The sequence below is a fragment of the Balaenoptera musculus genome, chromosome 11 (assembly GCF_009873245.2).
Source record: "Balaenoptera musculus isolate JJ_BM4_2016_0621 chromosome 11, mBalMus1.pri.v3, whole genome shotgun sequence".
Taxonomy (NCBI): domain Eukaryota; kingdom Metazoa; phylum Chordata; class Mammalia; order Artiodactyla; family Balaenopteridae; genus Balaenoptera; species Balaenoptera musculus.
In genome coordinates, this window is record NC_045795.1 from 66,111,635 (window position 1) to 66,139,196 (window position 27,562).

At 57.3% G+C, this 27,562-nt stretch overlaps 5 protein-coding genes across 11 annotated transcripts in view; 1 reads left to right on the top strand and 4 right to left on the bottom strand.

The window, feature by feature from the left end:
- Positions 1 to 36: 36 nt before the first annotated feature.
- Positions 37 to 4,676, bottom strand: ZMYND10 (zinc finger MYND-type containing 10). Of its 5 annotated transcripts, XM_036869451.1 has the most exons (12): positions 4,225 to 4,676; positions 3,871 to 3,979; positions 2,826 to 2,942; positions 2,646 to 2,699; positions 2,391 to 2,528; positions 2,225 to 2,313; positions 2,034 to 2,134; positions 1,525 to 1,697; positions 1,153 to 1,278; positions 949 to 1,070; positions 703 to 828; positions 43 to 615 (listed from the first exon to the last, which is right to left on the bottom strand). In XM_036869451.1, exons 1-12 carry the CDS (start codon positions 4,314 to 4,316, stop codon positions 540 to 542), a joined length of 1,323 nt encoding a protein of 440 aa, XP_036725346.1. In that variant the 5' UTR covers positions 4,317 to 4,676; the 3' UTR covers positions 43 to 539. The 5 variants fall into 5 exon arrangements, with proteins under 5 accessions (XP_036725343.1, XP_036725341.1, XP_036725342.1 ...); XM_036869447.1 differs by having other exon boundaries at positions 41 to 615; positions 2,034 to 2,313; XM_036869449.1 differs by lacking the exon at positions 4,225 to 4,676 and having other exon boundaries at positions 3,871 to 4,089.
- Positions 4,677 to 5,643: 967 nt separating this feature from the next.
- Positions 5,644 to 8,950, bottom strand: NPRL2 (NPR2 like, GATOR1 complex subunit). The gene is made up of 11 exons (XM_036870463.1): positions 8,720 to 8,950; positions 8,149 to 8,240; positions 7,879 to 8,047; positions 7,616 to 7,724; positions 7,106 to 7,242; positions 6,917 to 7,014; positions 6,761 to 6,797; positions 6,549 to 6,642; positions 6,355 to 6,472; positions 5,947 to 6,089; positions 5,644 to 5,860 (listed from the first exon to the last, which is right to left on the bottom strand). The coding sequence occupies exons 1-11, from the start codon at positions 8,795 to 8,797 to the stop codon at positions 5,793 to 5,795; spliced, it is 1,143 nt and encodes a 380-aa protein (XP_036726358.1). The 5' UTR covers positions 8,798 to 8,950; the 3' UTR covers positions 5,644 to 5,792.
- On the top strand, positions 8,920 to 11,723 carry LOC118904405 (cytochrome b561 domain-containing protein 2). Of its 2 annotated transcripts, none has more exons than XM_036870464.1 (4): positions 8,920 to 9,109; positions 9,533 to 9,681; positions 10,155 to 10,192; positions 10,884 to 11,723. In XM_036870464.1, the coding sequence occupies exons 2-4, from the start codon at positions 9,555 to 9,557 to the stop codon at positions 11,385 to 11,387; spliced, it is 669 nt and encodes a 222-aa protein (XP_036726359.1). In that variant the 5' UTR covers positions 8,920 to 9,109; positions 9,533 to 9,554; the 3' UTR covers positions 11,388 to 11,723. The 2 variants fall into 2 exon arrangements, with proteins under 2 accessions (XP_036726359.1, XP_036726360.1); XM_036870465.1 differs by having other exon boundaries at positions 8,965 to 9,096.
- Positions 11,724 to 12,534: 811 nt separating this feature from the next.
- TMEM115 (transmembrane protein 115) lies at positions 12,535 to 18,025 on the bottom strand. Its single transcript, XM_036870415.1, has 2 exons — positions 16,724 to 18,025; positions 12,535 to 13,332 (listed from the first exon to the last, which is right to left on the bottom strand). Exons 1-2 carry the CDS (start codon positions 17,572 to 17,574, stop codon positions 13,128 to 13,130), a joined length of 1,056 nt encoding a protein of 351 aa, XP_036726310.1. The 5' UTR covers positions 17,575 to 18,025; the 3' UTR covers positions 12,535 to 13,127.
- A 2,346-nt stretch (positions 18,026 to 20,371) lies between these two features.
- CACNA2D2 (calcium voltage-gated channel auxiliary subunit alpha2delta 2) overlaps positions 20,372 to 27,562 on the bottom strand; it is a 138,991-nt gene continuing 131,800 nt past the window's right edge. The window contains exons 24-38 of one of the 2 annotated variants that reach the window (XM_036870796.1): positions 25,610 to 25,707; positions 25,300 to 25,390; positions 25,130 to 25,192; positions 24,890 to 24,993; positions 24,504 to 24,602; positions 24,323 to 24,411; positions 24,089 to 24,136; positions 23,780 to 23,851; positions 23,524 to 23,676; positions 23,329 to 23,381; positions 23,154 to 23,209; positions 22,893 to 23,019; positions 22,669 to 22,778; positions 22,499 to 22,581; positions 20,372 to 22,379 (exon numbers count right to left, since the gene is read on the bottom strand). In XM_036870796.1, coding sequence (XP_036726691.1) covers positions 22,239 to 22,379; positions 22,499 to 22,581; positions 22,669 to 22,778; positions 22,893 to 23,019; positions 23,154 to 23,209; positions 23,329 to 23,381; positions 23,524 to 23,676; positions 23,780 to 23,851; positions 24,089 to 24,136; positions 24,323 to 24,411; positions 24,504 to 24,602; positions 24,890 to 24,993; positions 25,130 to 25,192; positions 25,300 to 25,390; positions 25,610 to 25,707 — 1,387 coding nt within the window. In that variant the 3' untranslated portion in view covers positions 20,372 to 22,238. Of the gene's footprint in view, positions 22,380 to 22,498; positions 22,582 to 22,668; positions 22,779 to 22,892; positions 23,020 to 23,153; positions 23,210 to 23,328; positions 23,382 to 23,523; positions 23,677 to 23,779; positions 23,852 to 24,088; positions 24,140 to 24,322; positions 24,412 to 24,503; positions 24,603 to 24,889; positions 24,994 to 25,129; positions 25,193 to 25,299; positions 25,391 to 25,609; positions 25,708 to 27,562 lie in introns of both variants that reach the window. The other variant, XM_036870795.1, reaches the window with a different exon arrangement.

The following is a 27,562-nucleotide window of genomic DNA, read 5'->3' on the forward strand; positions in this document are numbered from 1 at the left end:
CGGGCCCCGATGCGGTGCCGCCCCTGGGATTCAGGCAGAGCGGCGGGAGAGCGGAGGAGAGCGGCGCAATGGAAACCTGGGCGCCCGGGCTGTGTCGGCCCGCAGGCGGAGTGGGGCGGCGGGCGCGGCGAGGGGCTGCTCTCTCGGAGTCCCCGCCCTCCGTTTCCTATCCTCCCTTCATCTAGCGAGCAACTCCCCTCCCCCTAACAACCACGACGACCTCAAAGGGCCACGCGGAAACAGGCGTGTTTCTGGAAGCTAGCTTTACTGTACTAGAGAAAGAGGGTCCCCACATCCGGCCCTTGCCCCCGGCCCAGGCCTCCTGCCCCAGCTTGCTGAGGCTGCACCCTAAGCCTACCCGCCGGATGGAGCAGGAAGTGGCGAGCGCTTTGCTGGGGGAGATGGGTCAGCAGCTCTTCCCGCCTGCTATCTTCACCACCTGGGAGGCTGGGGCACTTGCAGAGGCCGGACTGAGATCCAGAGGTTCAGGGGCACGGGGTTGTATGGCATGGGTGGTCGGCCCTCAGCAGCTGCAGCCTTCACTTGGCTCTGTCATCCTGGGCTGCCGGGACACAAGCCTTTCCATGCTTCTCCCAGTGCTTGACTTGGCACTCCCTGCAGGCAAATGGGCCGGTGAGGATGCCGTGCTATGAGAGGTATGGAAGTGGGACTCAGGGGTCCAAGGTCCTAGGATACTCTCACCTGCAGCAATACCACTCATTCTGGCATCGTGAGCAGCGCTTGGAGGCCTCTGCATTGCAGTAGGCACAGCGGGGCTGCTCTGGAGCCACTGCCTCTAGCACGTCCAGTCTGTAGGTCTCAGCCCACCTGGGAAAAGGGTCAGTCGGACTTGGCTGGACCTGGTGGGTGGGTGGACGGGAGCAGCCCTGCCCACATCCATGTCTTCTGCCTCTCTTCTACCCTTTCTGCCAGTTCAGCAGGCCTCACCTTCGTGCCTGCAGCCTCAGTTCCTGCTCTGAGGGGCTGAATACATGCCGCAGCTGATGCTTGGCAATAGCCTGCCACTTGCCTCTGTTCTCTCGCTCTAGCCGCTCCCAGATTTCTGGGATCTGGGGAAGAGAAGTGGAGAGTGGCAGGGAGGAGCTGGTTAAGTGGGCAGTGGTCCTGAACAACTAACTTCCTAGTGCCTACCTGTTCCAACACCAGGTCCTTCTTAGGGGGCTGGGCTTCGGTCAGGGCCAGGTGGGCCAGGAAACCCTGCAGGTCTGCCAGGTTGGGCAGCTGGTCGAGCAGTGTGTCTGTGAGGAAGGCCCGAAGCTGCAAGGGTGTCCAGGGGAGGCCAGTGTGAAGCGGTGCCGGTCAGAGGGTCGAGGAACAAAGAGGGCCTGAGCTGGGCTGAGCTGAGGGTGCCAGTGGGACCCATGTCCTACTAGCTGCTGTGTCATCTGAGGCCCAAGGTGTGGAGAGAGGGCTGGGGCTGAGGTGAGTGGGCAAAAATAAACATAAAGGGAGGCATGGGGCAGTGCTGGGGCGGTGGTGACTGGTGTGGGAGGAGTTCCCTACCTTGAGTAGCTGTCCTCTGGCAAAGCTTGTGAGGCAGTAGCGGGCCCGGGCCTCAGGGCTTAGCAGCAGATTGTACAGGGCGATCCACACCTGCCCATCCAACTTGCTCAGCTTTTGCTGCTCTGAGGGGAACACTGTCTGCCAACGGCCGCTCTCAAATTGCTGCAGCTTGCCTGGGGAGAGGAACTAGCATACTGTGTGCAAGCGTTGCATGCTCTGTGAGTGAGCCAGCTGTGTGGGCTAGGGGACTGACCACTGTCTGGGCACAGGACGTGCCCATGCTGGGGCGCTGCTCACTTCAGAGCAGGGTGAGTCCTCAGTGGTGGACACACAGGCCCTGCCTGCTGCAGAGTCCAGGTCTAGGCCCACTTTGGGTGAGGCATCCTGGTATTCTCTGTGGGCAAGGGGGCAAAGTTTTCTGCCTGTGTGCAAGCTGCCCGCCCCATTAATCCTGGAGGATGTCCTGGAAGCAGTGAACTGGGGCTTAGGCAGGTGGAGGAGGACCTTACCGCCTTCCTGCCGGCTCCAGGGACTGTGCTCCAGCAGTTCCACCAGGAGACAGGGCAGATTGTGGGTGCTGAGCATGCGGCTCAAGGTGCTCAGGGAAAGGCTAGGGACGGGGATGGAGAGGTGAGCTGAGGCTACAGGCCCAGGCTCCCAGCCCTCCACTGCAGGCCCCATGCTTAGCAGGACAGCCCACCTGTCCACACAGTCTGTGATGTAGCGCAGCACTGAGAGGGCCTTCAGTGCGATCTCAAATTCCATCAGCTCTGCCTGCTTCTGCAGCTCCTGGGGTGGGGCACATGGTGTTCAAGCTAGGGGAGCCTGGGTCTAGCCCTTGCCAACCCCTGGGAACCTCAGCCCACCTGCATGGGGGTGCCGTACTGGGACTCCTCCTCCTCAGGGGGGCCACCATGGCCACTCTGGGCGACCAACAGAGTCAGTTTGCGGTGGCAGTAGTCCACCAGGTCCAAGATGGTGTCCTCTGCTGACTCACACACCTCCTGAGGGGCAGGTGGAGGGGAAACATTCTGCCTCTGATGCCCTTCCCAAACAGACACAACCCCTCTTGCTGCCAGACCCTGGCCTAGGCTAGCCAGTGGGCAGGGCTGGTGCCTCACCTTGTGGAAGAATGCCGTCTCCAGGAGGTTGATGATGGAGGCCTCATGGTGTAACTATCAGATAAAGAGGAGGACAGGGCCCTGGGCTTCTGAGAGAGGGGTAGGGGCTACCAGCTACTCTCTCTAGTCCAGGGCCCTCTGAAGGGGTGGGAGGGGTTATGAACCGATGGCCCAGCTCACCACCATGTAAATGGGAAAAGTGTTCTGGGGCTTGAAGTCTTCCAGCCTGCACAGCACAGGGAACACCTTCTGCTTCCACATCTCCACTGCAATCAGCTCCTCCACCAGCGTCGGGATCTTTGAAGGAGAGGGGAAAGGACAGGGATGAGGTGGGCCTACCTTAGCCTGGCAACCCTCCCATCTCTGGCTCAGCCCAGCCCAGCCCGCCTCAAACTCCCCTGGGCCCCAGACTCTCCTATGCCCCATGAATTCCTTCCCGATCTCTCTCCTGCACCTTAGACCTTCATTTCCAGCTGCCCCCGACATCTCTGTGGGGGCATTCCCCAGGCTTCCTATTACTGGCCCTTGCCTTGTCCCCAGGCTGCCATGCTCCCCCTGCACCTGAGCCCCTGTCAGTCCTCCCCCATTCAAGTGTACCTCTTAGGCCAGCTCTCCTGCTCATGCCCTCTCTCGTCCCTGTCCCTGTTCTCTGGCCTTCCAAGGCTTTTGTGTGCCTTGGCCTCACTCTTATTCAGGGCCCTTCACAGTGCCCTATTCCTACCTCACACCCCAGTAGGGGGCTCCACCTTTTCCTTGCAGAGGAATCTCTCTGTCAAGTGATATTTCAGGTCATCTACTGGTGCCACCTCCTGGCTCACATTCCAGTTAAGCCAATCCCTGGTTTCTAACTCCCTCTCTCTCATGTTGGGAAGGTTGCCTCCTTCTATGCCAAAGTCCCACCTCACTTCAGTGGTTGCCCCCCTCTAGCCTGACAGTCTATTCAGGAATGCCTTTAGAACTTGGGCCCTCCCCCTACAGCCTAGGCTGTTCTAGGATCCAGGACTATCTCCCTAATCAACTCACATCCTGCACCCCACCTGGCATGCCAGGGTCCTGTCCCATAGGGCTGCAAAATCAAATGTGTAACACACTTTTCCTTTTCCTTTGGGGAGGACAGGGGTGCCAGCCAGAAGGAAGTGCAGGCACCCAGGGTGCTCCTGAGGGGTAGAGTGGTGGGATGAGGGGTGGTGAGAAGACAGGAACCCTGCCTGTGACTACAACGTACCTTCCCATGGGTGACCAGCAGCTCCTGGATGGGCTCACCCTGGCTGGCCGTGGCATCAAGGATAGCCTGCATGTTCAGCTTCTCGAGGTTCTCATGCTGCTGGTTCCACCTGCCCAGGCAGGGTGTGTGTGCACATGTGTGCAGTAGGAGTGGGTGTGGGGGCTGGGTCTTACTGAAGCCTAACCAGGGTCCAAGATGGCTTAGGACCATATAACCCTGTCTCAGAGAGCTTTACCTCCCCACCGAGGGGCCCCTCCACGCCGGGCAACCCCTCCCCCAATGTCAGGTCCACACTCCCCCACTCAAGGACTCTGACCCCATGACTCCACCTGACCCCGGATCCAGCTGCCTCACCCTCCGGAGCCCATCTCGCGCAGCTGGAAGCTGCGCAGTCCCCGCACTAGTACGTCAGCCTCCCCGGGCAGCAGCAACTCCAGGTCGCCCATGTCGGTGCAAGGGACAGGAAGCGGGAAGGTGGGGTTCGGCTGACCGCGAGCAGCGGCCTGCGCTGAGATGGGGATGCTGACACGCTTGGGGACCACGGTCTCCCGCGGGGCCGAAGTCTGGGACCCTACGGTTGTAGAGCAGTTGCGGCGCGTGAGTCCTCGCCGCCATGGAAACGGTTAGCTCAACGCCTGCGCACTGCGGCCTGGGTCCCGCCCCTACTGGCGGCCCGCGCTGGGTCCCGTCACGCCAGCGTCTGCCTGCTTGCCAGGCTGCAGGTAGCAACCCTCCTTAGACTCCTGGAGCTTTCTCCCTCACAACCGGCTGCGGCTCACGGGTCTCCCTGAGTTACAGACTTTTGCGGCCTAGCTTCCTCCTCGGATGGACGTCAAATCGGCCCGCCCCCCACCAGCTCTCCCTGTAGCTGCTCCCTCTCCGCCCACACGGATGCTCCTCTCCGTGGCCTCCTCGCTCCAGTATTCCTCGCGCGCAGCTCCACCTTGTTGGCTCTACACCCGAAATACTGCGCAGGGCTCACAACTTCTCTCCATCCTAAGCCAGGCTGCCGTCACCTCTCATGAGGTAACTACTGTGGTCTTTTTACTGGACCCACTTCCACCCTTGACCCTCCTGAGTAGCCAGGAGTCTTTTTTTTTTTTTTGGCCGTGCCACGTGGCATGTAGGATATTAGTTCCCCGACCAGGGATTGAACCCCGGCCCTCGGCAGTGAGAGTCCTGAGTCCTAACCATTGGACCGCCAGGGAATTCCCACCAGGAGTCTTTTAAAGGTGTACATGAGACATTACTTCCTCACATAAGTGTGAATCTGGCTGCCTCTGGCTCTCAAAATACTATGTCCAAAGCAGCTTACCAGCAACTCTGCACAGTCAGGCTCTTGCCCCCTCTCCTACCTCAGGACTTCATTTCTTCCCCCTCTCCCCCTTGTCTTCTACAATATGTTCCAGCCCCATGGGCTTCCCTTGGCTTCCTCATACATCCTAAAGTGGCTTTTGCTTCAGGGCTTTTGCACCTGTTACCTCTGCTTGGAATACTCTTCCTCCTTCAGAGTTCAATTTAAGTCAGTTCAGCTAGGCCTTCCTTGAGAATCTGATGCAGAGCAGCCTCAGCTCCCATCCCAACTCACTTTTCATCTCAGCTTCCCCATTGATTCTTTCTGGCTATTTATTTCAGTTTATAATTAGCGGGCACTTTTACATGCCCATTGTTGGTTCTGTCCACCAGATGGTGCTCCAGGGTGTCGGACCATGGCTATTTCTTTCACTGCGAGTTCTCTCCGGTGGCTGACTCAGATGCAGTATTCAATAAAGGTAGGTTGAAATGGATGCCTTTATTTATAGAAATGAGGGTTAACCTTGAGACAGTATGAACTACTTTGTAGGTCTAGTCCTCATGCACCAGGCAGGGCTTAGGAGGAGAGAATAGCCATAGCTATGTGCCTGATCCAGCCCCCACCAGCCTCACTTCCAGCAGATGATGATGTTGGGGTCGTTTTCCAGCCGTTCATCCAGCTCTTGGTAGCTCATGCCTGGGTGGTGTGGTGGAGGTGAGGTCAGAAGCCTTGGCTTGGCCACCCTGCCCTGACCCCACCTCAGTGGTCCTGCCTGCCTCTACCTGTCTTGCAGCAGATCTCATCGTAACTGTGGCAGCCTGTGTAAAGCCTGGCAGGGTGGCTCCGCTCCTCCCGAGACACCCGCACGGGATACTTCTGTAGTCGCCGGATGAGGTTCTTCATAAGCCCGAACTGGATCAGCTTCCTGGGGTGAGGGTCGAGGAAGAAAGGGGTGATGCTCTGGCCAGGCCTCCTTCTAGCCAGGCCAGTCTCCCCTCCAGTTTTGTTTCAGTGACCAGACTGGCCTTCAAACCCATCACCTCCAGGAAGCCTTCCTGGAGTAGCAGTGCCACATGATTCTGCTCACTAGCAATCTCCTGCTTTCTCTCTGACCCAGGGCTCGGGAGAGACACAGAGAGTGTACCTGCCCTCAGGCAAACTTTCCATGCCCCAGGGGATCCCCCTCTGACCGTTCATCAACGTGCTGCAGCTGTTGGGGGTGGCGGCCAATGAGATCTCTCACAGTAGTGCCAGGGCTCAGGCTGCAGTACAGCTGGAACACATCCCGGAGACTGGCCCTCTTGTGCCCTGTAGGCATCAGGAGTCAGCTCTCCAGGTGGCCCTTCCCTCCCTGAGATGGCCTCCCCCCAGAGCCTGCCAATACCTTGCTTGGTCACGTAGGATAGACACGCCTCCTGCAGGGACTTGTCATCTACCAGGTCCTGGACCTTGGGCGTCGGGCAGTACACATTGGAGTACTGGAAGGTAGCAGGAGGCACAGGGGCCTGAGTGAGGGGCTTGGAAGTCTGACACAGCCCCAGTTGGGCTCAGCCACATGATCCATTCTCCATTTAATCAGACCCCAGACACACCTACCTGGAGGATGGACACCAGTGTCACAACGCCGTAGTACCTGGGGGAGATAGCTGTGCTCAGCTTCTGAGGGCCATGCCTTCCCAGCTCCCACACTCAGGGCCCCTGGGCTCTTCCTGACTGGCGACCCTGTCCTGAGTGTCACTGTTCCCCACTCACAGCAGGTTCTGGATGGCGATGCGCACCAGGTTGAGCTCCACATCTGCCTCGGCTGAGATCTTCTGGACGTGGCGGAAACCATCAATGTAGGGCAGGATCTGGGCAGGGAAGAGCAGGGTCAGTAGGGGTGGGATGAGGCCAGGGCTATGGCCAGCCGCAGGTCATGATAGCCAGGGAGGGCTAGCATACCTGTTGTGTGGTGAGGTCCCACTGTGAGTTGAAGAAATCCTCCTTGTCTTTGGTAAAGACAGGCACATCATACTCCTGGGCCACAGGAGGGTCAGGCCGCTGCTCAATCACCTTCAAGTGGATGGTGTTAGACTCATCTGCAGGGGACCCCACCCATATCCTCAGTGCCATCTCTTCCAAGAGGCCATCAATTACCATCCAGTCTTCCCAGCCACCCTTGAGGCAGGCAGGTGACTCTGGGTAGGGCCATCTTCCCCTTTTATGGAGCAACAGACTGAGGTCCATACAGGGGAAGGAACACGCCCAAGGAGCAGAGCTAGAGAGCTCTACTGGCCTCCCCCTCTCCAGCCCCATCACGCAGTGGACCCTGGACATCATCAGCCCAGCTCATGGCTATTTACCGGCCATCAGTTTGTTCACAAGTCTTGTCCTTGACTGGGCTCACCTTCCCCTGCCACCTTCCCATCCCTCCTCAACCCCTCTGCTGTCCTTGCAGAGGCTGGGCCATACCGATGGGCAGAGTGCACCGGCCTGAGGCATTTAGCTCCTCCAGCAAGATGGTCATGATGGGCACCAACTTCTGTTTGCTCTCCTCCGTGGACACGAAGCTGCTCTCTAGCTGGATGGAGCATGGACAGCATGGTGGGCACACCCCAGGACCCTTGGCTGGCATCCTACCCTGGCAGGTTCCCGGGTCTGGAGGGCTTTGGAGACATGCGAACACCTTCCTTAACTCTGCCTGCCCATCCACCCAAGCACATCGTGTTGCAGACCTCCAGTGTGGTCAGGTAGCCAGCCAGCTTTTTGACGATGGGCTCAAGGGCACAAGTCTTGGCCTGGGCATCACACACGAAGCCTAGGTTGAAGAGCAGGGCGTTGCGGCTGTACTTCTTGTGCTCGATGCACACGGGGCAGCCGATCAGTTTCTTCTCCATGGCTGTGCTGGACGAGGGGAACAGATGGGAACAGAGTCAGGCTCCTCTCACCCCCAAGTCTGTCCACTCCTCCTGGGAACCCTCCCAACCCCCCAGCTAGGGCCTCACACAGTGATGAGCTTATTCTGCAGCTCTGGCTTGGTGATGATGTACACCTGGACAGTGTCAAACAGCTCCCGGGAGATGAAGTCCTCGGGGACCTGTGGAAGGGAGTGACAAGAATCCCCTTAGTGGACCTTATAACTAGGTGGAATACACAGGGTGACCCCCAAGACCTAATCCCTCTTCTCCAGGGTTTCTCCTCTCTCCCATCCACCCAGGCCTACTCTTTTGTGTTTCCAAACACACATTATGTTCTCACCTACCTCCTGGCTTTTGCATACGCTGTACCCTCCACCTGGCACACTCCTGCCTCACCTAAATTCCTATGCATCCAGGGATACTAGTGGATCACCACTCACACCTCTCGTAGAACCTGGCACCTCCCTTGGGCCCCCACAGCCCAATTTCCCACAGTCACTGCCTATGTGAATGTTTGTTCACGATTTTCCGCGAATGAAGGGGTGGCGTGCCTGCGTGCAGCACGGGGCACGGGGTTCCACCGCTTCCAGGCAGCTGGCTGAACTCCCCCGAGCGTCCCTCTACCTTGCCTCCCATGCCCCGCGAGCCCGGATGGCACCTGATAGGTGATCTTGGGTCCCAGCGTGGGGTGGAACTCGCTGAAGAATATGCATTCGATGCGGCAGCTACTGCCCATGGCGCTAGTGGGGCCGGGGTTCGTAGCTGGCGCCACTGTCCCTGGGAGCACCTGTCAGAAACAGCCCGGAGGTTTGGGCTGCCTGGTCAAGCACGCCTGCGCACTGAACACCCGTGAGGCCATCTGCTCAACAGCGCCTGTGCAGCGCGACTCAGCCGTGTGGCTGCGGGGGACTGTCCCAGGAAGTCCCGGATGGGTAGGCGTCGCACCCGGAAGTTAAGAGGCTCCGCGACGGAGCGGCAGGGCGCGCGGCAGAGCCCCGAGTAACCCACTTTCTCGGGAGGGAACCACCTCGTCAGGTCGGCGCTGCGGGTGAGGCAGGCAAATCCTTAGCGTGTAGGGGAAGCATGCCAGCGGCAAGTGGGGAGGCTGTGCGCAAAGGGACTCAGGCCGTAATTTCGACGCAACTGGGAACTACAACTCCCGTAGTGCTTCACGCCCTTCCAGCAGGCGCTCCCGCCCGGCGACGGCGTGGTGCACGCTGGGATTTGTAGTCTATTACACGGCCTTACCCATCTTACCTGGAAGGTGGGCCAGTGATCAGTGCCAGTTCAGATGCGGGTACACACTGACAGGCCAGCAGTCCTCGACTATTCCTGGTGTCTGCCTTAGTACTGTCCCTTCCTACCTTAACTTTTTAGAAGAGAGTGGCATTCCTGCCCCGCAACCGTTGCTCCAGTGAAAGGAGTGGACAGCGGGCACCAGAGACCCTTGCTTACTCTGCTATGCTTTCAGGCTACAGCCGGCCTGGTTGACCATGGCCCTTTCTGTGGAGACCGAGTCGCACATATACCGAGCTCTGCGCACTGCATCTGGGGCTGCTGCCCACATTGTGGCCCTGGGCTTCACCATCTTTGTGGCTGTACTTGCCAGGCCTGGCTCCAGTAAGTAGAATTCATAGTTGACTTTTGGGAAGGAAAGTGTCACTTTTCCTGGGGAGCAGGGGCAATAGTAAGCCTTGGGTCTGACTCCTGGGAAAGGCCTCGTTGGCTGAGGGACATGCTATGCTGGAGGAATAAGTGGGGTGGAATAGATGAGAGCTGGGGCTCTGCCAGCTTGGCCAGGTCCCATAGAGTACCTGGCTTCTCTTGTCTTGGTGCTCCACTTAGCTGCCTCTGGCAAAGTGAAGGGGGAAGGAGGGAGGACTGCCAGAGGAGTAGCAAAGCATGGCTTCTGATCCAGGGAGGGTCCAGGAAGAGATGATAGGTATGGGGTCAGTTTGTTGCAGCAAGAGGGGGCTTGCATTTTGGCAGCACCTCCTTGGGCAATGAGCTACTCATACTCCTCAGCCTGTGGGGATTGGCGTGGCTGGGTTCTTCTTGCTTCAGCTTCACGAGGCTTCCTCTTCTCATTCCAGGTCTCTTCTCCTGGCACCCCGTGCTTATGTCTCTGGCTGTAAGTAGTGGGCCTGGCCAGCTCTTAGGGATGGGAGGGAGCATAGCTATGGGTGGTGGTCTTAGCGCCCTCTAAATGTTAATGAACACTTAATATCTGTTTGGAGTAATGGGATGTGGGGTTGGATGAACTGTATGCTCCAACGCCTGCCTATAGTTTATATCCCACGCTTGAACTAGAGTATTCGAGATGCAGGGCAAATGGGTTTGTCTAAGCACAAAATGAGGCTTCATCCACCTCCAGGCAGGAGGCTTAGAATATGCATTTGGGTGTACCTTTGTCCCTTTTCACCTTAATTTATAGTGATGCACCTAATTTTCCTGAAACAGTGCACCCATGTGGCCAACTCTTGCCAAGAAATTGTATCCAGTCCTGTGTCAGAAAAACAAAGCTTGTGAATCATTTATAACTGTCACATCTCAAACCTTGTGTTTGCTGGGTAGCACAGCAGAGATGACATTTCAGAATAGCACCTAGAAGTGTGGAGAGGTACCTCCTGCTGGTTACTCAGAGCAGATGTTCTGTCCCAGATGGAGTTCTCCACTCTTTTGCCACCAAATAGATACTCGTTAGTGGGGAGAGAATGAAGCGGAATCTGCCCATACTAGCTGGCAGCTTAGGTTATATCTAAAGCTTTCTTCCCTTCTGCTGGGCAGCACTCTCATTTAGTGTCCCATCCCTGTCTCCCCAGTTCTCTTTCCTGATGACCGAGGCACTGCTGGTGTTCTCTCCTGAGAGTTCGCTGCTGCGCTCCCTCTCACGGAAGGGCCGAGCACGCTGCCACTGGGTTCTGCAGCTGCTGGCCCTGCTGTGTGCACTGCTGGGCCTGGGCCTTGTCATCCTTCACAAGGAACAGCTTGGCAAAGCCCACCTGGCCACGTGGCATGGGCGGGCAGGGCTGCTAGCTGTGCTGTGGGCAGGGCTGCAGTGCTCAGGTGGGGTGGGGCTGCTCTACCCCAAATTGCTGCCTCGATGGCCCCTGGCCAAGCTCAAGCTGTACCATGCCACTTCTGGGTTGGTGGGCTACCTTCTGGGTAGTGCCAGCCTCTTGTTGGGCATGTGCTCACTCTGGTTCACTGCCACAGTCACCGGTGGGGTCTGGTACCTGGCTGTGCTATGCCCTGTCGTTACCAGCTTGGTCATTATGAACCAGGTGAGCAACGCCTACCTGTACCGCAAGAGGATCCAGCCGTGAGCTCTTCCCAGAACTAGGGGAAGCCTGGATTTGCCCCTCAGTGTGGTAGCTGGGGCTGAGACCTCCTGGACTCTCTCAGCTGACTCAGTCACGGGACACCTCAGGCAATGGTGCGGTCAGGGGTAGCCGGAGTCCTTTGTGTGACATTATTACTTGCTCCTCATGCTGGAGTACCTCCCCTTTCCTTCTTTCTCTGCCATCCCAGAGGAGTTTATGGATCATGTGTCTGGATGAAGTTGGGTTGCAAGACTGCCCCCTGCCCACAGCAACTCAACTTGTGCTGGTATGTCCAGAAATGAGATAAGAGAAAAAACTAAAATAAAATTTTAAAAAAGACTGAAGGGACTTTCCCGGTGGTCTGGTGGTTAAGACTCCGCACTTCCAATGCAGGGGGTGTGGGTTTGATCCCACGTGCCGTGAGGCGCGGCCAAAAAGAAAAAAAAGAATAAATAAAGACTGAAAAGACTGGATGGGAGGAATAGCCCAAAGCTGGGGATAGTTCTTGCTAATGCCATCAGCATGAAAAAATGGGCAGCTGGGCAAGATGGGGACCCACCCCTGGCTGCTCACTGAGGGGCTAAAGCTCTCTTGGCAGACTAGCCCCCTGGATCTGGCTGCTAAGCACCCCATGCCACCCAGGGCCCTAGCAGGCCTGAGGGCTGTAGCTGTGAATGGTGCAGCTGTGTGTATTTCAGTCTCCCAGCTGCTCACTATGTTGGAGTTTCTAGACTGTGGTGGTCAAATCTGGGCAATGACAGGATGGGAGCTGGGGATGGGCTGCCTCCCTAGGTGTCAAGCCCTGAGCACTCTGTCTTGGAGGTGAGCCATGGATAAGAACAACTCCTTATGATAGAGAGGCGCTTAATTATCAGGTCCTCCCGGCAGGGCCTCCTTCACCAGGTAGTGCAGGAAGGCAGAAAGTAAGTAAGAGCCTGAGGTGACAGCTCTGGGAAGGCTGCTTGACAGTGGGCATGCAGTGGTGAGGCAAGGGGGAGTCTGATGGGGGGAAGGGGATGAGGGCAATGGGCTTTTTATCCAGCTGGAGTAGCCTTGGTGACTGAGCCCTTGAACCTAGAGTTAAGTCCCTGTCTTAACTCAGTTGAGCACGATGAGGGGGCTGCACAAGGTGGTCTAACAGAGCCCAGGAGCCATACCTCAAAGAACTGCTTTATTGATACTGCGAGGCTGGGCTTGGCTGCCCACTCAAGTGGTCCTGTAGAAAATACCTGGGAGCTGTGACTGTTCTGGCCCAGAAGCAGCTATGGCCACAGCAGAGGGAATCAGACATCTTGACATGAATGTAGTCTCTTTGGGGGCGAGCAGGGATGTACAGCCCTGCACTGGCTCCTGCACTGGCTGGACCCCCAGAATGTTTTTGCCAAATCCTTGCCTTGGCTCAGGGCTCTCGGCAACCAGTATCAGGTGTGAGGGTTGGCCTAGGAGCCATGGCACCAGTGCCCCTGCAGCCACTTGCTTGAGGCTGCCTGCTGAGGTACAGTCTTACCTCAGATGGCCTGGGCTGGCTGTGCTTCAGAGGCCCCATGCGTGGCATAGTGGTTGTCTGGAGTTGGAACCAGGTAGCAAGAATCCTGGGTAGTGTTGGCGAGAAATAGCAGAAGGCTGTGGCAACCCCCAGCAGGCCTTCTTCCCTCTCCTCAGAGCAGTCAGTGCCCTGGAGTAGCTGAGAGTGTGTCAAGGGGGGCTTGGGAGAAGAGGTGCTACACTCAAGGTGGTCTAGAGTTACAGCTTCGGGGGAGCTGCCTCAAAGGTGATCAGGCTGGATCCTGGGACAGGCCCCTTCCCTGGGAGCGTGGGGGCCTTGTCTGACGGCAGGGGGCTATCCACCTTGGCCCCAGCCTCCTCTTCATCGTCTTCCATGCTGGGCCAGACGGACTGGTCCTCCACTCGCTTCAACCGCTCGTTGAGGGCCTTCAGAGCCAGTTGCCTGGGGCCAGGGGAAAGATGACAGGTCACTCGGGATCTGAACTTGGCTCATGCCCTGCACCCTTTCCCCAGGAAACTGACATGCCTTACTGCTCACACTCCTCTCTCAGAACCCTATGGGTTCTCCTTCCCTATACAGGGCCCAGGGCTCCACAGGGATTGGATTAAGGCACACTCTGCCATCAGAATGAGGACCCAAAGGCTGTAGGGCCTTCCTTCCATAGCTGGGGCACCTCCAGGCTGAGAAGGCCAGCTGGGTGCCTGCCAGCCTGCCCCCAGGCCAGCCCCAGGAATGGTTCTGAGGATGGTGCCTAAGGTTGGGCAAAGCTGGTGTCCCTGGGCAGACAGGTGGAAGGGCAAGTCCCTGGACATGTGAGTTTCTGCTGGGCACTGGCATCACATTCAAGGCATTACTTCTCCCCCTCTCCTTGTTAGGAGTATTTTGAGCCTCCTGGCAAGGGTCTATGGGGAAGTTTGGAACTCAAGCACCTGCCTTGGCTCTCAGCCTGGGAAGCAGGGCCAACCTGGGTCAGCTCACCCCTCCTAACTGACTCTAATATTCTCCTTCCGAGAAGAATCTCCAAACCCACCAGGACCTGTGTTAGAGCAGGAACACACAGCGTCCTAGCAGGAGAAGAGGAAGGAGAAACAATCCATGTGGGTAGGGCAAAGGCCAGAGCCTACTGGTTCCACTGGGCAGATCCCTGGAGACCCTGCTCTGAGGGGAGGTGGGAAAGTTCGCTAGAAGAAAGTATATACGTGCACTTGGGACCCTGCCCACCAGAAGGTGGGATGCCCATGCTGCCAGGTAACACTTCTGCTAATGGTCACTGTGGACCCCTGATGCCTCCAACTCTGTGCCACCAGCATGGGGGACCTGTATAGCCTTCCATGTTCCAGCAGAAAACCAAAATCTCCACCATGCCAGGGAACATGACAAGAGGGACAACGAGAACTCAGGCACAGAAAGCCCCAGCACACTTCCACCCTGTCCTCCAGCCTGGCACCATGGCAAGTTGGCACAGACAGGAGAGTCCTTCCCTGCTGCTACCCAGGCTCCCATTCTGGAGACTGCCTTGTCAATTCTGTTTAAAGCCTGCCAAGGTAGAGAGATGGTGGCATGCTAATCACTCCCTCACAAGGGTCAAAGATAGGAACCCCTGCTTCCCACTATCACTAGCTCTTTGGGTCAGGGAATGGCATGCAGCAAGATGTCAAACTGGTTGGTGGAGTAACCCCCATCCCCAAGCAAGGTAACAACCACAAGACTATGCCAAGAACCCACTTCCTGACACCACCCCCACCCCAATCTGCTTCCACCTGTCCATTTTCTTGGGGCTGCGCAGACGTTTTTCGAATGTTCAGCCAACCCTAACAATCCAAGATCTCTCACGGGGGGAGGGGACACCACTGTGGCCTGGGATCACCTGAACAGCTCTGAGGACAGCTCAGTTTCTACCAGGCCTAGCCCTCCTGACCGCATCTCCTCCACTGGATAAGGTTAATAGAGACCTCGGTCTTTAGGATTCATCAGCCACAGAGACACAAACTGTAGAGCCCACAATTAAGCTCTGCAGCATGCCGTGTGTACTTTTCAACACCTGCCACCTTGGACCATAGTAATCTGTGGCCTTTCCCAGCTGGAAACTCCTTCAAGAAAGGGGGTGTGGCCCACACTCCACAGCCCCAGTGGAGAGTAAGTACAGGGACAACTCCAGCTGAATTCATAAAGCTGCCTGCTAAGAACTCATTTCACAGGTGAGCAAAAGCAGGCTTTGACAAATGCAGAAAGTATGAACAGAGCCTGCTCTAAATTTCACTACTCAAGTAACTGCATCAAAAAAAAAAACACTCAAGGGCTTCCCTGATGGCGCAGTGGTTAAGAATCCGCCTGCCAATGCAGGGGACATGGGTTCGAGCCCAGGTCCGGGAAGATCCCACATGCCGCGGAGCAACTAAGTCCGTGAGCCACAACTACTGAGCCTGCGCTCTAGAACCCGTGAGCCACAACTACTGAAGCCCGCGTGCCTAGAGCCCATGCCCTGCAACAAGAGAAGCCACCGCAATGAGAAGCCCGCGCACCGCAACGAAGAGTGCCCCCGCTCTCTGCAACTAGAGAAAGCCCGCGCACAACAACGAAGACCCAACCCAGCAAAAAATAAATAAAATTAAAAAAAAAAAAAAAACAACACTCAAGAATAATGTTGAGGGGGCTTCTGGTGGCGCAGTGGTTACGAATCCGCCTGCCAATGCAGGGGACACGGGTTCGAGCCCTGGCCAGGGGGGATCCCACATGCCGCGGAGCAACTAAGCCCGTGTGCCACAACTACTGAGCCTGCGCTCTAGAGCCCACGAGCCACAACTACTGAAGCCTGTGCGCCTAGAGCCCGTGCTCCGCAACAAGAGAAGCCACCGCAATGAGAAGCCCGCGCACTGCAATGAAGAGTAGCCCCCGCTCGGCGCAGCTAGAGAAAGCCCGCGCGAAGCAATGAAAACCCAACGCAGCCAAAAATAATAAATAAAATTAAAAAAAAAAAAAAAGAATAATGTTGGAAACAGAGCTGTGACCACTCTGGTAAGTCCACAGACCTGGGAGAGAGAGAAAGAGATGTATTAAAAAAGATCTGTCCTGCCCTGGCCAAGGTACATTCAGTGAATAATTCAGTTGGGATTCCTGATGGTGCAGATGGCTTGGTTTACAGATAATGAAAAGGTTGTCTCTACTTCCTGGTGTGGTCAGCAGGCTCCCTCGGTGGATCATGTGGCTGTCCCCTGGGTTTGGTGACACATGCCTGCCAGAGTAGGTGGGGGTGGGGGTGGGGGTGAGGGGGTGTGTCTAAGTCTAGTTATACCCCAGGCTTCCCTCAATAAATAAGCGGCAGAGGAGCACAACATCTGAATTAAGGCTCAGGAAGAGGGTGTAGTCCAGCGTTTGGAAACTAGGGTGGCCCAGATCATCTCTTAAAGATCCCATGTCTCCTTCTCTGTTCCTCTCTCACAGGGGAAGAAGGACCAGCAGGTTGTTTCTGGCTCCCACAGGACCAGTGTCTAGGATTTGGAGATTCTGAGACAAGGCCAGGGTTACGTGTACCTGGCTCTCCATCTGCCCCTCACACAGCTCAAAAGGAAGCAGGGCATTTCTTGAAACTTAAGCGGCCTGAGTGCTGAGAAAGGCCACTTTTACTCCCTAATTTTGGAAAGCACCTCCTGCAGCCCAGACACTTAAATGCTGAGCTCCAGGCCACAAGCTGGCTTTTCTCTCTTTCTGAATCCGCCCCAACATCTGACTGTAGGCTGCCAGCCTACATACAGCAAGCACCTCAACAGATGAAATGTGACTTGATTAATAATACTCTCCTAGCCCGACAAGGTTTTGGAAGATTCCACAGTACCTTCTCCGCTCTGCGTCTTGAGGGTCTGTGCCTGGGAGGCTGATGGTGATGGAGGATGGGGCACCCACATCATAGCGCTTCACTGTCTTCTGGCATATCTTTACCTTCACCAGGAGGCCATGCACCAAGTTCGCCAACAGCCCCACCACAGGCTGCAGAATCTCAGGGAAGAAGGTGGCAAAGGCAAAGTGGTCGGCCATGTCGCCTCGGCCTCGGCTATGGCGCTGGTAGAAGCGAAGATACACCCAACTGGAGATCAGCCCAAAGCCATAGGAGGCCAGCGCTGGACTCTGGAGCAGTGTGGCCAGCCGCAGCAGCAGCAGCAGCCCCAAGAGCAGCATGGGCACCACACTGACACGCACCTGGGGCACTCGCAGGACCACACAGTCCCCCATGGTTTGCTTGAGTGCCACCAGGACACCACCTAGGAAGCCCAGGGCGCCGTGGATGCGGACAGTGAAAAGGTACACCAAGTTGAAGGAAGCCATGTAGGTGAGGAGGTAGGCAAAAGCCCCCAGTAGCCCCACAGACACGTTTACCACTGAGAAGAAGATGAGCAGCTCCAAGGCCCCCCAGAGGGGCTCAAGCAAACGTCCGGCCACCACCACTGTGGCTAGGCTGATGGCCACATCCCACACATGCTGTTCCATCAGCCCATGGGTGGCCAGGGTCCAGATCCAGAAGTTGGGTGGAAAGAGGTAGCCTGGGGTGACCGCCAGGCAGCCCGTGTCCACGGCGAAGGACAGCAGGTAGAGGAATAGTACCGCAGCGCACAGAGCCTTTACCACCACGCTGGCGCTGGACAGGATGGCCCCCAAGTGTTGGCGGGCGCCCGGTAGGGCGCGCTGCATCTTCCTGGCGGGCGTCGGCCTTAGGAAAGGGTTTAGTGGGCTAGGGGCCTCCCCGGGGCCTCGTCCCAGTCCGGCCCCGACGGGAGGCCCGGGTCCGACCTAGTCACTGGCCTATGGCCCCGGTGAAAGCTCCACTTCCGGTCGGGTCGACTCCGGTCCCAAAGGGCAGAGCCGGGCCTGGTCGCGGGGCCGGGGCCTAGGCCCCTCGCCGGGGATCTGAGGGAAGGCCCTGGGCAGCTTAGGTACGCCTGACTGCCCGCTCTGTGTGGCCACCGCGCCGACCGGACTGGCGGTGATCTCAGGGCTCGATCTTCTCCATCCACTCTGGGGCCCTACGGTCGACGCGGGATTGGAGAGGCTGGTTCTGGGCCAGAGTCAAGTCTGGTCAGCTCCGCCTCGGCCTCGGCTTCGACCGTACCTCCTCCCCTCTCAGGCGCCGACAAACAGCGGCGCTGCGCCTGCGCGCCCGGGGAGGCGGCAGGATGCCCTCTGAGCGTCGGCCTTGAGGTTCCGCGGCATGCTGGGACATGGAGTCCTCGGTCGGAGCCGGGACCGGCGGAAATCAGGGTTCTGGGTAGAACAACAAGTCCCAGGAGGCTGTGCGCCGGAAGAGGAGCGTGTGCTTGGGAGTTGTAGTTCTCAGGACCGTTTCCGTCGGTTCTCCAGAGGTAGGGGAGGGTGAGCGGGCATCGCTAACCTCAGGAGAGCGGCGGGTACCAGCGGCAGCACAGCTGCAGGCCACGCGCGTGCTGAATTTCCCGGAAGGATTGGCTCAGTGTGTGCCTGTTTATCTGAGTGGGTGTGTCCTAGTGGGCAGGTGTGCAGGTAAGAATGTTGGATGGTCCAGGGGGCGCGAACTCCTGGAACTTCCGCGGTCTGGTGTGTGCCTGACCCAGGCTGGAATTCTTGCTCTGCCTTTTGGCGGCTGTGTGACAATGGCCAAATTCCCTAACTTTGCTGAAACTCAATTTCATGGACAGTAAAATGGAGATGATGACTGGACCTACCGTGAGGATCCAAGGGGACTGGCGTGTACAATGCCAGTCCACCCTGGGTGCTCGGTGAGTGTGTTGCCCAGGCTGCCCTTGTTACAAGTGAGGTGGAGCCCATACTCGAACTCGGATCTCCAGCCCCCAAAGGGGTGAGACTGGGCTTCTCTTAGTGACTCTCTTCCTCACCACAGTCAATCGCTGATCCTGATGAAGAGAGGTCTCTCCACAAACTTGGGTCAGGCTGGCCTTGGGCCTCCACCTCACTGCAACGGTGGCTTCAGGTAGGTTGTGTCCTGTGCAAAACTGATTTTTGTTTTTTTGTATATTGAGTTACTTTTAAAAAATGTGCATATAATTAAAATAAATGTATGACGAAGTACATTTATAAAGTGCAGAATCCCTTCCTTTCCGCCACTGATCTCAATACAACTGCCGACGTGTGCACAGCCTTCCAGATCACAAAAGGTGTTGCTTTCCTTTATCTTTGGGCTCTGGGTTCCTGCTGGATGCCACCCCAGGGTAAGGTTGCCAGATATAACAAATCAAAATACAGGGCACTCAATTGGAATTTCAGTTAAACAATAATTTTTTCAGTATAAGCATGTCTTCAATTTTTAGCATAGTTATGTCCCACGCAATGTTGGGAACATACTAAAGAATATTCATTGATTATCTGAAATTCCAAATTTGATTGGATGTTCTGTATTTTACATGGCAGGTCTAGCCCAGGACCTCTGGGGCTGTTGCGGAGCATGGGAGCTGCCTCAGGGGTTGCTAGTTACGCTTTGCTCTGTGGCCAACCCTTGCAGACTGTGAGAAAAGGTGTCTTCACTAAGGCCTGGAATGCCCTCTTTTATTTATTTAGCATCCAAGGTCCCCAAGCCACAGGCCACCTCATTTCCAAAACCTTTGCTGATTTCTTCCATCTGGGAGAAAGGATTTCTCCTAAGTCTCAGTTTGCTCATCTGCGGTATGGAGATAAACTAATATCCAACCCTAATGTTGTGGTGAGGACTCAGCACAGGGTGAGTGCATAGTGTGGAGTGTGTACTCTAAGAGAACAAGTGTCAGTAGTACTGGGAAATCTCTGCACTGGTGGTTATAAGTCTTTCCCGTTGAAAAGAAACTCGGAGGTCACACAGAATAGGATTGACTATTAAGAGAGTTGGGATTAAAATGAACAAGGGTGTAGGGCTTGCCAGAGGGAGGCCCGAGAAGATTTGCTGAAATGGACTCAGAGCTGTGTCCCAGTGTGAGCAGCAGCGGCCACTGAGAGCACCAGGCCTCCCCTGGGCTGGGAAGGAGCAGCCATCATGCTTGTGGGTGGGCCAGACCTTGGCCTCCTCTGGACAGCAGCACTGGCCCTCAAGCACGAAGTCATGGACTTGGGCCAGGTATTCACTCTTTGCTCCACCTGGAGGACCTGCGTAGGCCAAGGAGGTCTGATCCTATTGGCTAGAAGCCTGCATCTCATCTCCATCTTCTTTCCTCCACAGTCTTGGCCTTGAGCCTCTGGGAGACTTTTTTTTTTTAAAGATAGCTTTTCCTGGAGGCTTTTGAGAAGATGATATGAGACAAAGGATGTCAAGGATCTAGCACTTAGGAGGCCTGGGAAGCGTCATGCCCTCCACCCACCCGAGACCTGGATTGCTATGGCCTTCACTCCCAATTAAGTGGTAAGTGGGGCTCTGAGGTCCTGGCCATCTGTCTTCAAGCCACCCAGTCCTCATTCCAGGGCAGAGACAGTGTATGGGAACCATTTGAAGTGAAAATATGAACATTATTTAATAACTGATCTTCTGTAATAAACCATTTGAAAATATTTTACAAGGAATCACACACACAATATTTTACAAAGTTTCTTGACTTTTTTGTCGCTGTTGTTTTTCCGACTTGTCTGTACAAAATAGAACAACCAAAAAAAAAGGGCAGATAAAAGGAAATGGCCCCCCAGTCCCCCACAGATCCCCCGAGCCCGAGGTGAGGGGACAGCCAGGTCGGGTGGGTGATGAGAAGGATCAGACCCAGCTGGGGGTTTGACAGCTACCTGATGGGGATTGCTTTGTCTGCTTTTCTGTTTTTTAAACTTAAAATATATATTAATTTATCTGTATATGTTTCTTTTTTTATTTTTATATTCTCCATTGAGCACCTGACTACACTACAGTTACACACACGCCCCCGCAAGACATGGCTGGCATCTAGGCTGGGTGTACAGCATGGGTGCCCACCCTGGCATCAGCAGTGGGCATGGACCATACACACACACTGAGAAAGCGACAAGCAACGTGACATTAATTAACGGAGCCATTAATTAATGCATCACCCTCCCCCCCCTCCTCCCAGTCCATCTGAGCCCTACGGCCATATCCCCCTGCCCTCAGTCCCCCAATGGCCCCCAGGCTGGGATGCCTTCGCGAGAAATGACCAGAATGAATGGTGTGAAGAGGTGTTCCCAGGCCCAGCCTGTATGTGTGCACAGAGTGTGTATATGTGTGTATGTATGTGCAAGTGTGTGTTCAGCAGGGAGGAGCAGTTTGGCCAGGGAGTGTGTGTGTGAGTGGGAAAGAGACAGGCCTGAGTGTATAAGGGGCAGATTGGGGGTGGGATGACCCAGCTAGGAGTAATCAAGTCACCCCCGCTAAGGCAAAGGGTGATGCCTGGTGAGAGTTCCTCTGCTGAGGGGTGCAGGCAGTGGCATGTGGTCCCACTGGGGGCCTGACACTAGTGAGAAATGGTTACAATGAGCACCTGGCAGGGTCAGGGACATTAAGGGGACACTGGCGGCTAGGTCAGGACAGAGGGGTCTTCACCCTTTGCCCCAGCATTTGGCACTGTTTGACATTCAGCTTTGGAGATGGGGGACCAGCTGGGTTACAGGTCAGATAAGAGGCTGATGGTGAGCAGGAGATGGAGTGTGCACATGCCAACCTCCCACCAACCCCTCACCCCGTATAAGGCTTTGTGAGTCCCCACCCTCACCCCACCCCAGGGTGTGTGTGTCTGTGCACATCTGTGTTTGTGTGTGTGCCCTCCTGGGTATGTCCGAGTCCAGTTTCTGCCCTCAGGGCTCCAGGTGTGTAGGGGGTTGAGTCTTAGCCGGTGTCACTGTCACTGTCCTGCCACCTGCCGGGCTTGGGGAGGGAGAGGCGGCTGTAGGCCTGAGAGAGGCAGGAGCTCATTGGGGGCTGCCCCAGGACCTCTCTCCTGCCAGGACTTAAGCTGGGATGCACAGGCCTCGAACTGCCCATCTCAATTTCCTCCATTATTTCCAGATTTAGTCCTGGGTGGGGCAGAAGGGCCAGGTTAGAGGAGTCCAGCTGGGGCAAGGCCTAGGTCTCCCACACAAAGGGAGCCTCGGGGCAGGGCGGGCAGTGGAGGCCTGGTTTGGCACCAGTACTGTGGCCTCCCTGGCCCAGCCCTCCGGGGTGGGTGAGTCCAGTGGGAATGAGGGGTCTGGGGACACTCTGACAGTTCAGCAGCCAGACGTGGCTTGGGGGCCAAAGACCTGCGGCGCCCTCCTTCGGGACCCCCCCCCCACTCCAAGGCGCAGATTCTCGGGGCCAGGCGCACTCAGGTCCTTCAGTGGGAGGGGGGCGAGGCTCTAAGGCGGGAAGTGTGGGGCGAGGGAGCAGGGGAGCGGCGGGGAGGCCTGGTGGGGGGAGGGGGCACTCAGAGGCGGCGAGAAGGGTGGGCGTGGACTTGAGGCTGCGGCCGGGGAGGCAGGCTCAGGAGGAGCAGCAGCTGCAGGGACACCAGGACGCCCAACGACGGTGGGAAAGAGGCTCCGCGGCCGCAGTCTGAGGTATCTTCCTGCGCAAAGAGACAAGGAGCAGCCGGTCTGCCCGGGCTGGTCGGGCAGGGGATGCGCAGGGCCGCACTAGCCCTGGGGCAGGGGAGCTGCAGGTCAAGGCCGCCGCCCCGCTCCTCACCGTGGCGTTGTAGTCGAAGCAGATGTGTGGGCCTCTCCGGTATCGCGGTCTCTGCACCAGTTCACACTGCTCCGGGCCGTCCGCTGGGCATGGGTGGGGAGTCAAGGGGGCGGCGGCACGGAGGGAACGCGCTGGGCGGGAGGGGCCGGGGAGCAGCGCGGGAAGGATACAGTGTGTCTCCTTCTGCAGCAGCCGGCCAGCCTCACACTGGCTGCACAGCGGCTTCTCGGCCACCACGAAGAGAAGATTGGTGTTTGTGAGTCTCTGCGCGTGGAAGAGCCTGAAGGCAGCACAGAAAGGCGGGGCGCTGAGGTTCGCCGCCCCGCCCCGCCCCGCTGCAGCCTCGGCCCCGCCCCGCCCCGCCCCGCCCCTCTGGCCAGCTCCAGGCGCGCACCTGGAGCAGTTTCCGCAGTCGATGATAGCGTTGTAGGAGGCGTTCACCGAACCGAAGTAGTACTGGGTCTGTTTCATGACGCAGCTGCTCTCGCGCACCTCGGGGTTCCCCTCGGCCTCTGCGGGGTCTGCGAGGGTCCAGAGCCCCTCAGCTGCACCCCTACACCCTGAGCCTCGCTCAGCCGTAAGCCCCGCCCTCCCTTTGGAGTAGGTCTCAGATTGGGGAGGGGCTTTGAGGAGGGACCTCCAAAGCCCTACCTACCTGCCTGGAACCAGCTGTGGTAGATGAGACCATAGAGAAGTTGCTGGAACAAAGACCTGCAGGGCATGGGTCATCGAGTGGGAGTGGTCAGCAGAGGCCAGTACCATGCCCCATTTCTTTCCAGCCCTCCTGCCCAGGGAGCACCCTCCCTCTCCCATTTCCCCTGGGGACTCACCAAGCCGCAGCAGAGGTCCACCAGGCTAGGTTAAGGAAGTCTGCAATGGTGGGCTGCAGTGGAGAGAGTGGCATGGGCTCCCACTGCTGTCCCTGGACCTGGTTCACCCCCAGCTTTCTCGTTAGAGGTGGGGGATCATCTGTGGGCAGGTCTCCCAGTCCCCCCATCTGCAGGCCAGGCATTGCTGGGGCTCACCACAAAGATGCCCCGGGGTGCGGCACCCAGGTTGCCCGGGGGCAGGGGGGCACAGGCTGCCTGATAGTCGTAGGACTCCTTGCGGATGTAGAAGGAGTTATTGTAGAGTGCCAGCATCAGGTTGGCATCCACCTCACTGAAGAATCTGCCCACCTGGGGATGCCAGGAGGCAGTGGTAGTCACAGGGCTGGCAGTGCCATATCCCCAGAAGGCTCAAACCCGGACCCTCTCCTTCCACCCTCTTCCTGACCCTCACCTGGTCCCACTGATGGTTCTGGTTTGACAGCACCAGGAACCCCCCATCATCGATGAGGACACAGAGCAGGTCCTGAGAGGTGGGAAAGGGGGAGGAAGATGGGGAGGGGCTCCAGCCCAGTCTTTCCTCCCCAGACCCTGGCAGTCCAGTAGCTGAGTGGAGGGGGCACCATTCCCCCAGTTCTGGTAAAGCTGTGAAGTCAGGGTGGGATGTTGAGACCCACTGGCTAAGGGATGGGATGGGCTAGGAGCTGCAGTTGGGACTCAGGTGTCCGGGAGTGGGGTAAGCTAGGGTTCAGGGCACACGCACCTCGTTGTTAACCTCGCAGTCCATCTCACAGTGGCTGTTGGGGCCGCACTGCTGGGCAGAGAGCAAGGACCGTAAGTGCCCACCAGTTTTTCCCCTCCCATCACCCTTTATACATCGGGGACCCTGCCTCCCCATAGGCGCCAGAGCCAGTCTGAGTGGGAGGACTGGTAGGGGTTCCTGGGGACTCCAGAATGGGTGCTTCTGGGCTTACTGCCCTCATCCCTGACCAGATACCTTCTGAGGCTGGTCCTGGTGGGTACGGTTGCTGGCTAGCACCTTGAACTTCTCAGCCCAGGCCTCCAGGTCCAGCTTAACGCCTACCACTGTGGGGGAGAGCAAGGGGCCATCAATGCCCACCTACCTGGGCAGCACACTGCCCATTTTCTCTTTCCCTACCTCTGCCCTGGGTATTCACCTGCTGGCCTCAGTGTGCGTCCACCTAGGCTGAGCTCCACAGCCGTGCTGACGAGGATGCCCACCGTGTCATTCTCCAGCTCCAGCGGCCTTAACCGGGCTGGGGGTGGGTGAGGTGGGGTGGTCAGGAGTAGGGGCTGGCAGCCACATGACCACTCTGTGCTGGGCCCTGTGAGCCCAGGAACCCAAGGCAAGGCTGACCTCAGCCTAAGCACCAGGCACCCAGCATAGCGTTTGGCACAGCCTAGCCCTCTCTTTATCTGCCCCGTCTCAGCCAGCCAGCCTCGTATTTGAGAGGGACCTCAAAGAGCAGAGCCTCGCCCTGGCCGAGCAGACAGAGAACCCTCAGCTTCCCACCTGCTGCTGTGCGCCTGGGAGGACACTCACCATCCTGCTGCGGGGGCTTGAAGACATAGCCATGGTTATCCAGGCTGCGGCGGTAGAAGCTGGCATTGAAGGGCTCAGGGGTCTCTGTCCAGTCCTCAGCTGCCCTGGTCACACAAGAGGTTGGTGGAGGGGTGGCTTGTGGGGGCAGTGGTCTCAGCAAATGCAAGAAGGCCTCTGGGCAGCGGGACAGGCGGGGTCCCAGCAGGGGCAGGGTGTCAGATAGTGGGTCAGGTCACTTACTTGTTGGGGAATACGCGAGTGATGCCGCCATCAGTGGCGGCGAACACGGCCAGAAGGCTGTACCTGGGGGCAGCAGGGAGGTGAGGTCACAGACCTACTTTCTGCAGGGCAGGGCCAGCGCCTCTGGGCCCATCCCAGCCTCCTGCCCCCACAGGGTGGGTGGTGCCTACGTGTTGAGATCCTGGTCCCGCCACACGCGCTCCACCAGCTGCTGTGTGATGCCTGTGTCCAAGATCAGGTTGTGCAGAAGGAAGTTGTTGCCTGGAACAGGAGGGTTGGGGTGGAGGGAGGATCTTCTTTGGATTCCTGCCCACTCTCCCCGCTACCCCCAAGGCTCCGAACCTTCCCCGTGACCTGGCCCAGGACCTGCCCTTGGTTTGGGCCTGCATGTTTCCACACCTGCCCAGTCTCTGGGTTCCTCTGGGCTGCCCCCTTGCTGTCTGGCACTGCCCAGACCCCGCTGCCCCACCAGTCACTCACACTGCTTGGAGTCTGGAGTCACTTTCTCCATGAGCTCAATGAAGTTCTTCAGGAACTCGGTGTTGTTGTCTGAGGCATTCAGTTCCTTGCAATACTCTCTGGGGGTGGGGAGGGGCAAGAAGAGTGGGCTTGGGGGGATGCACAGGGCAATAGGGTTGAGGCTTCCCAACAGGCCTGCCTGGCCATTCGCTGAGAAGCCCAGGCCTCAGGGAGGGGCATGTGTATTCTTACAGGCTGCAGTGACTATATGCCCGGCAGGTAGCCAGGTCTGGACAGGGGCAGAACTGACCTGCTTAGGTGCAGGAAGCAGAGAATGAGGGTCTGCTTCCTCCACCCAAGCAGGTTCTCCCTTCTGGGCATGGCCCTGCAGAGCCTCCCACCTCTCCTGTGTAGCTGGAGCTAGACGGTGCACCTGGGAGGCCCCAGGAAATGCCTCATGGCTGGCTCATCCAACTGTGTGCCGTAGCGTTCCATGGGCACAGTGGGTGGAGTCCTGGCACTGGCTTAGTCGGTCTGAGACCTCATCCTGCTGCTTCCTGGCTGTGTACCTTTGGGCAACTCACTCAAGCTCCCTGAGCCATAGTGTTTTTCATCATACCACAGAGGGTGTCACCAAGTCGGTGGGAACATGTGGGTCCTTGGATTGGCTGTTCCCTCTGCCCAGAGTGCTCTTCCCCCAGAGATGGACAGGCCAAACCCCTCACCTCCTCAAGGCCCTCTCTGGGCTCAGACTGTGGGTCCAGAGAACGTAGGGGCTGAAGGGAGCGGGGAGATCTGCTTGGGGTCCTGCTCCCCAGGAAGTCTTGGCAAGCAGTCCTTCTACCCTGGTACATGGAGCTATCTTTCCTGCCTAATCCCTCATCCATACCCCTGCCACCAGAGACCTCCTCACTGGCCTGCATGGCAGCAACTTTGTGGGAAATTTTTAAATGCTCTTCTTCCCGAGGCTGTGCTAGGGCCCAAAGCTTGGTGAGGGCACCTGGGACTGAATCTCAGTCCCCACTTGCTCCCAGGGCCTTTGTGTAGTACACAGCCTGCAGTTCTATATGGGGGAGAACACATCTGATACACTCAGAGTGACACCCATACAGCTGAACTTGGGATACAAGTCACCTGCAATCCCTCCCCCTCACATAGTATGTACATTTACACTCAGCCAACACATATTTATTGAGCTCTCCTGTGCCAGAGATACAGAGGTGACAAAAACAAACATGGTCCCTGCCCTCAGAGCTCCCTCAGGGTCCTGTGGGTCACACAGGCCTTTCCATACATTCCCACAGTCACCAATGCACACGGCCACCCCACATTTACACTTGGACTCTTACAAATGTACATGATGACTCACAAATACAAACACACATCTACAGAGAGTCACAGCGAACTTTGTGGGTGCATGCACGCACGTGCACACACATGGAGGTTAGGAGTGTCCAGAGCCCCCGAGTGGTACCTGAGAGTGCCTATGGATCTCTGTCAGTTGCACCCACCTGCCCTCATGCAAAGCCCAGGCCACAGGGGAGGGCTGCACCACCCGGGGGCCTGCTGGCTTCCTCAGATGTGGGCCAACAGACAGAGGGTGTGCACACAAGGGTGCACGCCAGGGATGGTCCAGGCCCAGGCCTGTGCTGGGCCCTGATCCCTTACTTTCCAGAGAGCTCTTCATAGCCCCCATCCCCTCATCCCTGTACCTCCCCCCAGTCCTCAGTGAGCCACCACACCTAGATGGGGCACTGCCGACAGGGGCTCTGGCTGGCTCGGTCCCCACACCCACACAAACACTGACTGACACAGGACAAGGACGGGTGCGGGGTGGGGGTGGGGTGGGGAGGGCGCCACAAACCAGAGCAGCAGCTGCCCAGTGAGTGAGGGGCGTGCTGCGGACAGCCGGCGCAGGGCAGAAAGGGCTCCTTCCTGGTGGCCTGGGAGGGCAGGGAAGGTCAGCAGAGAGTC